Source organism: Solanum lycopersicum, chromosome 6 (assembly GCF_036512215.1).
Source record: "Solanum lycopersicum chromosome 6, SLM_r2.1".
NCBI classification, from domain to species: Eukaryota; Viridiplantae; Streptophyta; class Magnoliopsida; order Solanales; family Solanaceae; genus Solanum; species Solanum lycopersicum.
The window spans coordinates 38,792,091-38,800,298 of NC_090805.1; the positions used below are offsets into that span (position 1 = coordinate 38,792,091).

The 8,208-nt window shown below is 37.1% G+C and overlaps 1 protein-coding gene across 1 annotated transcript; it reads left to right on the forward strand.

Annotated features, from left to right (window-relative positions):
• Positions 1-887: 887 nt before the first annotated feature.
• On the forward strand, positions 888-7,173 carry LOC101245367 (selenoprotein family protein). The gene is made up of 4 exons (NM_001347177.1): positions 888-1,051; positions 4,791-4,849; positions 5,936-6,117; positions 6,598-7,173. The coding sequence occupies exons 1-4, from the start codon at positions 895-897 to the stop codon at positions 6,668-6,670; spliced, it is 471 nt and encodes a 156-aa protein (NP_001334106.1). The 5' UTR covers positions 888-894; the 3' UTR covers positions 6,671-7,173.
• Positions 7,174-8,208: the final 1,035 nt, after the last annotated feature.

The following is an 8,208-nucleotide window of genomic DNA, read 5'->3' on the forward strand; positions in this document are numbered from 1 at the left end:
TTAGTTTAGGGACATAGTTAACCCTTTTTCAAAATTTTATAAAGAATTTCAGCTAGAAACTACAAACGCATTATAACTGCTTTTGTAGACTGCAAGCTTCGCCTTCGATTTGGGAATTAAGGGAAAAGCTATATAAAGTAAAAACTAAGGTAGTCGCCATAAGTCAGCTTTTCTTTTTTTCGGTATGCCGTTCCGCGAGCAAGGAGTGCCACGCACAAGCGGAGCAAAAAGAAAACTCATAAGACTACAAGAGAATAAATCAACCACGTCTTGTTTAATCTTAGGTGCACTAGTAGTGACAACTAAAAATCATATTTATTGTTCAAAATTACAATGAACTCAAGAATACAGAAAAATCTATTGTCATTTTGCAAAGGCTTCCAAGTTACAGGAAGAACGCAATGCTCATTAGGTTTTCTTGTTTGAAAGACAAATTGGAGGGATTAAGTTATTGGCGCGGGGCGGGACGGAGTGGATTATATCCGAATTTGATTTAATTCAAATTAAATAGTTCATTCAATCTCAGTCGTTTACATATCCTTCGTTAGTCATAAGATATATTCAACCCAAAAATATAATATGAGAGATATATTTAACCCAAAAATATAACTAGCGTATATTTAAAATATTTAATAAGTCCGGGATATATTTGACCCTTTGCTCAACTAAATAAGCACCCGTTAAAGTCATTACATGCTAGTATCTAATATTAAAAAGTTTTAGGGGTCAAATCGAGTTTGAGCTTAATTTGAGGGGTCACCAAGTAATTTACTGGAAGACCAGAAGAGTCAAGTCAAAAGCAACCGACCCGTTAACTACGATTCGGGTCAAACCTTCCTCTTCGATCTTCATACATATATAGATTCCGCAAATGCAAAGGAGAGAGAGAGAGAAATGGGTGTGATCCAGGTAGCATTGCTGTGCTTTGTTGTTGGAGTTTTGGGGGCAAAAGCTGAGCAGTTGAGCACGAAAGAGTGTGAAAATCTCGGGTTTACGGGTTTAGCTCTATGCTCCGATTGTAGGACTCTTGCTGAGTATGTCAAAGATCAAGGTTCTTTCTAAAACTCTCCATCTTTTGTTGTCTCTCTATATATGTAAATTAAATGCAGATAATTTCTGGGTTTTTGTTAAATTTAGTGTATGAGTAGTGGGGTAAAAGGTTTGTGGGATTGAGGGAATTTATTGACCTTGACATTGTTTTCAAGGAGACTGAAGATGAGTTTTGATCTTTTATAAGTTTTGGATATGAGATGGCCTCAGGTGTAGTTTTTATAAGGTTAGAGCAAATGGGTTCAGAAGGGGATGATTAAAAGAGCTATATCCAGGGCTGATTAGCTTCCTGAATGAGTTGGAGAAAAAACCTTGAAGACTGCAGTTTAATTGAAAGAGAACAGGGAACTGGAGGAATTGGATATAAGGGCTTAGATTAAAAAAATCAAGTGATATTGTTTATCTTATATGTGGAGAACCTTGTAATGGAAGAAATTCGGTAAAGAACCATAAACAAGATCAGAATTCTTTTTTTTAAGAGTTACAGAATCCTACACTAGGTAATAGCATAAGTGGGAGATCTCTCTCCCTCTTCGTGCATGCCAAACAACTTTTACATACTAATCTCTTAGAAAATATGACAATATTGACAATGAACCTAAGGAGAACATAAGCAACTTATCAAATAAACCTGTGCCATGGTGAGCCACTGCTTTGAAAGCAATTTCGGCTTAACTAGGGTGGTAATCGTGTGAGACTGGTCACTGGTCACTCCTAAAGTCATGGCTAGAAGTTTGGAGTTTGCAGAAATACAATTGAGAGTAACAAGATTGAGAAGAACAACTTTGAGGGAATGAGAGGGTTCTTTCGTAATTGATAATTCACAAGATTGGTTTAGCTTTGGAAAGACTATAACCCTTTTCTTCTTTTTTTGTAAATATGGTTTTTGAATACTACCTATGTACTGACCGAAATAAAAATGTTACTAGTGTCAAAAAAAAAAAAGGGCTACTTCTATAGGCTAAGTTGTTGAGTTATTATAGAAACAAAAAATTATTCAAAGAGTTGGGTTACAAAATTTGTTTTGGTGCAATTACATAGTGCAAGAAAATGATAAGAAAAAAAAGTCAGGCTAAAAGGGTGAGCCATTCCACAACGCGCACGCATCAAGACCATGAGTCGAGCTAGGCGACATATTTTGTAATTACCTATTTAAGGTGATGTCCTTGGTAAGTTGAAATTGTGTCATGTTGTGTACTTTTCCCTAATCACGTCTCATCAATACTTCTTTGGTCTACTCTACATCTCATGAAACCACGCATGGCCAACCTCTCGCCATCCGTGCATCTCGCCACATGCCCGAATCATCTCAGTCTTGCTTTCCTCCTCTTGTCCTCCACCAAAGTCACTCCCACCTAGTACCGGATATCCTCATTTGTAATCTTACCTCATTATGCCCACACATCTATCACATCATCCTCATATCTGACACTATCTTTCTGAATGTGAGAGTTCTTGACTAGAACACTTTGCTGTATACTACAAAGCTGGTTTAACTACCACATTGTAGAATTTGTCTTTTAAGTGTTTGTGCACTTTCTTATTACACATGACTCCAAATGTGAGCCTCCATTTCAGCAACCCTGCACCAATATGGTGAGTGACGTCATCGTCAATCTCCCAGTTACCTTGGATAATAGATCCAAGATACTTGAAACTTCCTCTCTTTTGCTTGACCATTGTATCGTGAGCCCTTTAGAAAGACTACCCAAGTCTTCCGTAAAAGGCAACCAAACCTTTATGATCATGTAGGTGATTCCATCGAGTCTATCTCAACACATGCATTAAGTGCAAAATGAGCTCAATCTTACAAAGTACCAAGAGACTTCAGAGGGATAGGAAATGTAGTGCATATCGAAGGCTCGTATAACTTCATTTGATCACAGATTGTTACCTTTGCCTTAGTGGGGAAATGTTGGTTTTATTCAAAATTTGTTGGTAATGCGAAGCCATAGAATTGTTTGTCGCTCCCTTTTGCACTGCTCTGTCTTGTGTAGTAGACAAAAGTTCCGTTTAGAAAGATTAAATTTATTGTGAGCACTTTATACACAAACTTTTCTTATGGGATTAGTTGAGTTCCCTCCATGCTTGTTGAGGCGAAACTTGACAACCACACACGTATCGCTGCCCTCTCCATTCGTCCGACTCAGCTCGTGAGGCGTGCGCGATGCAACTGCTGCAAAATGAATTTTGTAACTGCTACTTGAATAAGTCCGATAACAACAGAGTTTATTTTCTATAACAGCTACAAATTAATTCGTGTAAAGTTGTAGTTGTTTCTTTCATAACAACTCTAGCAGATGGCCTAGAAAAGCGGATCTGTATGAATTATCAAATACAGAAAAAAGTCATTCTCATTTCCTCAAAGTCGTTGGGCAATCGTATTTATGCGAACTCCAAACTTTCAACCACGAGTGCTCGTTTTGGGATTGCGCCTGTAACTTGGGGATCAACCAGTCTCAAACAATTTACATCATGGTTTAGGCCGAAATCACTTTCATGGGAGTGGCTCTCTATGACACAATGTTTTATTCAATAAGTTGCCTCTGTTACTGTCAATAGTTTCCAAATCATGCTTACTCGGCTTTTCTGCTGGGCACCAGTAATGGTATTTGATATTTGCTGTAACTCATCCAAGAAGAGATTTTTCCTACATACATGGATAATTAAGATTTGTTGTTTTTGCTCTAGGCAACCAAATGTTTGATACTTGCTTTTAATCACAGCTGTGTTTGGATTTGTTTAACTAGTTCTAGTCTGGGAAAGAAACAATAATGGACCAATATCAGGAGTCAATCTAAAGCCCGAATTAATGATGTACTGCTACATAAAAACTATCATTATGGGGCAAACAAACCTGCAATGATTTATCTATGCTATAAATATCAAATAGCTTAAGGATCACTACACCATGTACCCAGTTGGTGGGATTTCGATAAGTTTGAAAATTTCAAGGAAAAGATCATACAAGTACTAAATTGACATTGAAAAGCTTTGTGGAACATTGGTAAAAACGATCTGGAAGGTAGTGGAAATACCAGCTTACTCGCTTATCTTTAGTGTTGCAAATTCACAAATATTTTGCTTCAATTATGCAACCCTCTGTAAGTGCATGAATAACTTTTTCATTTTTTTCTTTAATGTATGCATTTCACATTTGCTACCTCTGTATCTTTGCCCTCATCCTTGCACTGCAAAAAAGTTTTCTTAATTTCTATGCAAATACTGGGACCTCTAAAAAAATTGGGATGTATTGTTTGCTGAACTTAAGTCTTAATGTGAAAGGATTATATGGATATCTAAAAGCCGTGTATCGTGCTGTCTGATTGTGATTAGAAATGTTTGAACTTATTTAACCTTTCACCATGTCCTGTAAATTGAATACTGAATTTGACTAATCATTATGATTTATTGAGAAAAAGGACTATGCATAGTTAGAGAGAGCAATTTCATCAAATGAAAAGAGGAAAAAAACTAGAACCATGGCGCTAATTTAGAAAACTTGACCAAATAAAGTATATTAATAGAAGTCATGCTCCATATTTGGATGCAGGAGCTATTGCTGTTTTATTGGTTCTTTCCTCTTTTTTTTGTGGATTGTTAGGAGTTTATAATGACCTAATGGACTGCTCTTCTCTCCATGTCCTTGTGTAATTATTTTTTCCTAATTTGATTTCAAATGCATGTTGACAAGTATAATTATTTCTTGCTAAACAGTATTGATTACCTGTTTCCTACAGAGTTGGTGTCTGAATGTTTGAGCTGTTGCACAGAAGACTCTGATGATGCCATGAGTAAGGTACAGATGCGACTGAGATATTTCATCTGCTAGAGGTTATTTTTAGCAGTTATATTTCAGGTCGTATATAGAGTTTTGAAGAGTCTCCTCTGAGTTTCTGGTCTCTAGTGTTGCCCAATATTTTTGAAAATCATGGCTTCCATGTAAACATTGTAGAGGTAAGAGATTCATATTAAGATGGTTTTGATAAGGATGTTTGCACCCAAATAATAGTTCAAAAAAATTGAGGCAAAACTTAAACAGAAGATGAAAACACTTATCTGCCTTCCCCTTGTTCCTCATCTATTTTTTTTCTTTTGGTTTGCTTGTTTATGTCAGGGAAGTTGAAAATTTAAACTTTTTGGGTTTCGATACCTGCCTCAAAGTCCCCTAGGCCCTAGTATATGGGAAATGAATAAAGCGGTAAAATATGAGAAGTGGACCACTCGAGTCTTCTTTTTGTAAGCACCTTGACCAAAAAGGTAGGGGGGGGGGGTGGAGGGAGAAAATAAGATGCCAAAATATCACTTTGGAGAAGGGTGTCTTTTCTTTTTTTTTTTTTTCCTTTTTTGAATAATCGAGAATCCGCTCGGGCCAATGGAGCATAATTTGGAACTCGCTGGATAATAGCTTACTCTACCTTTCTCCACTTAAATACCATGTTTTTGTCTGTAGCAGCGTACGAACCATGACATTTGTCTAACCCACACATTACGTGTAGCGTTCTTACCCCTAGATCAAACTAATGGGGGCATTTTTCATTTCTTTTTTTTAATCCATCCTTTTCTCATACTTGGTGGATGGTGGAATTCTTAAAGATTCTACTGTTGCACCAAGTACATGACATGCTATCTCATAACAGTCAACTAATGGCTAGAGTAAATCATGAACTTCCTGAAAGGCCAGACTAATGGCTAGAGTAAATCATGAACTTCCTGAAATGCCAGACTAACATATGAGCTGTCACATTTTCTCTCAAAAAAATAAATAACATATGAGCTGTTACATCTATGGCAAAGGTGGTACTTCTTTACTGATTGATCAACATGATGGCTTTACTTTGAAATGGTACTTCTTAATTTTAATCTACTCTAATTGTGAATGCAGGTTGTTTATTCTGGAGCAGTTTTGGAAGTCTGCATGAGAAAACTAGTTTTCTATCCCGAAGTCGTTGGGTTCATTGAAGAAGAGAAAGACCAATTCCCTTTTGTAAAAGTTCAATATGCATTTAATTCTCCACCAAAGTTGATCATGTTGGATGATCACGGAGAGCAAAAGGAAACCATTAGGTCATCTTCCTTCATCTCTGTTTCCCTTCTTTCCTTAGTGTTTTGAGTCTGAGCACTACAGATTTGTGTTTCTATAATACCTCTACATTGCATTGAGCATGTTCTGTATTAGTCATCAGGACCGTTATGGCCAGATATATTTTCTAAATCCTCCTCTTTCATGTCTTCCTATTCCATTTTCGGGAAACATGATTATATTCAGCCATACAGGTAGACAGTCATCTAGTTGTCACCAAAAATTAACTTTTGGGTCATGAGTCATGAGTGTGTGGCACATGCTAAAAGATTTCAGAGAACTTAGTGTCCTCGGGAAGCCTGAGTACATGGAGTTGCAATTCACAGCTTTAAGTAAATTTTTCCTGATGAAAATTAGTTTGCACCCTGTGCATTGCATCAAGTAGAATCATTCCTTTTGTACGCATGTTTGATAACAGCCAAATCTTTATTCTGGTTATCTAATGTATTCGATACATTTTACAGAATTGATAACTGGAAACGTGAGCACATATTGCAGTTCTTGAAAGAGAAGGTTAAGCCATCATCCGATATCTAATGTGGCTGGTAATCTAGTCCCGTTTTGATCAAGAGCAGTGTTAAGTGTTCAGCCTGCATCTAGTTTCAGAAAACTCCAGTTCCCCACTTATTGTTTTTAAGAAACTGTGAGATGAGATTAATTGCTACACACAAGTTCAAAAGCTACTTTCATTTACAAAACATGCAACTGGATCCTTGTGCTTTTGACGTATCGTTTGGTTTCGTCAGTCCTGCTCTCTCTCTCTCTCTCTTTTTCTATAACTTTCTTTAATTACTCATTACCAGATTATTGTTAGGAATACCCCAGAGAAGGGAACACATCATATTATGAAGGATAATTACATGAGGAGTTGGAATATCCAGTTAGCTGTGCAAGCCTGCTTCTCTATAATAGTGTGTGAACTGAAATTGTCTTCCTGTATCATCTTTATTGATTATGGTCCCAAATAGGATGATCTTAGCCATGAGGATAATTCTTTCTATTCAGTATTATAAAGGGAATAAATTTCATAAAATATACAATGAAATGGTTTCATTTGTACCAAATATAGTGTAACTCAGAAGGGAATGGAAAGAGTATGATTACTAGATTGGGAGCAGTCTCTTGGAAAACCCGGACTTTACCAATCTTTGCACCACCAGAAACATTGCAAATCCCTAATAATGCCACAAGTATGAACTTTGTGGAAATCCCTAATACTGCCAGGGAGCATTATGAAGGCTGAAAAACATCTTATATGGACAATGTGTCTATGCTTTAACTGAAAAACCATAAACCTTGATGACTACCAGGCACTTGACAACTGATAAATGCACCAACATAGGCGCAGACGCTGGAGATAACAATATCCATATCTGCTATGGTTCCACGCAAGAAGAAAGTAGTTTTAAAAGATATCTCTAGTAAGAGAAAGAAAAGGTGATGTTTCCTGGACTTAAACAAACAAATGTAGATTGTATATATGTTGGAAAAACAAGACTGACATCCAGCCAAGCATGTAAAATAAGAATTTTGACTCTTCTACTTGGTGCACACATTGTCACTGGTATTCCTTTTGGACTAGTCAAATGGAAGATTGATGAAAGAACTTGTGGGAACAAGAGTAACCAATTGGGAGCAGTACTTGGAAAACCAGTGATGAGTAATGAGGTAACACAAAGGGTGAGGGCAGTTAATGGAGAAAAGGCATGTAGAAGAACGGCAAAGAGGAGGGGAGAATGGTGCCGCGGAAACTGTGGTTATGCTTCAGCTCAGATACTCATGCTATACAAATATTTTCCATTTAAATATCCAAGCTTATATTCTATCAGCAATTATCTATTCAGGTGTTGAACCAAAATCTGAGCTCTACACAGTTAGCTTTATTGAAAAGTTATACATGTCCTCAGTTCCAAAATTTGTTGTGTCAACCTACACCTGCATGCCCCCCTCCCTCTCTCGCCATGTTACCGAGGTTCTATCAGAGAAAGAGGGTTAAGAAACACAACATGGCAGTTTCACACCTAAATGTACGGTGAACAGTCTCTCCGGTGACCCACGAATTAAGACTCCGGTTG

Bases quoted from the DNA above. Each gene is read 5' to 3' on its own strand.
- LOC101245367 (NM_001347177.1), top strand. From the start codon at position 895: ATGGGTGTGATCCAGGTAGCATTGCTGTGCTTTGTTGTTGGAGTTTTG. The intron at 4,850-5,935 runs GTACAGATGCGA...TTGTGAATGCAG, and splicing joins CTGATGATGCCATGAGTAAG to GTTGTTTATTCTGGAGCAGT. The intron at 6,118-6,597 runs GTCATCTTCCTT...TACATTTTACAG, and splicing joins GAGCAAAAGGAAACCATTAG to AATTGATAACTGGAAACGTG.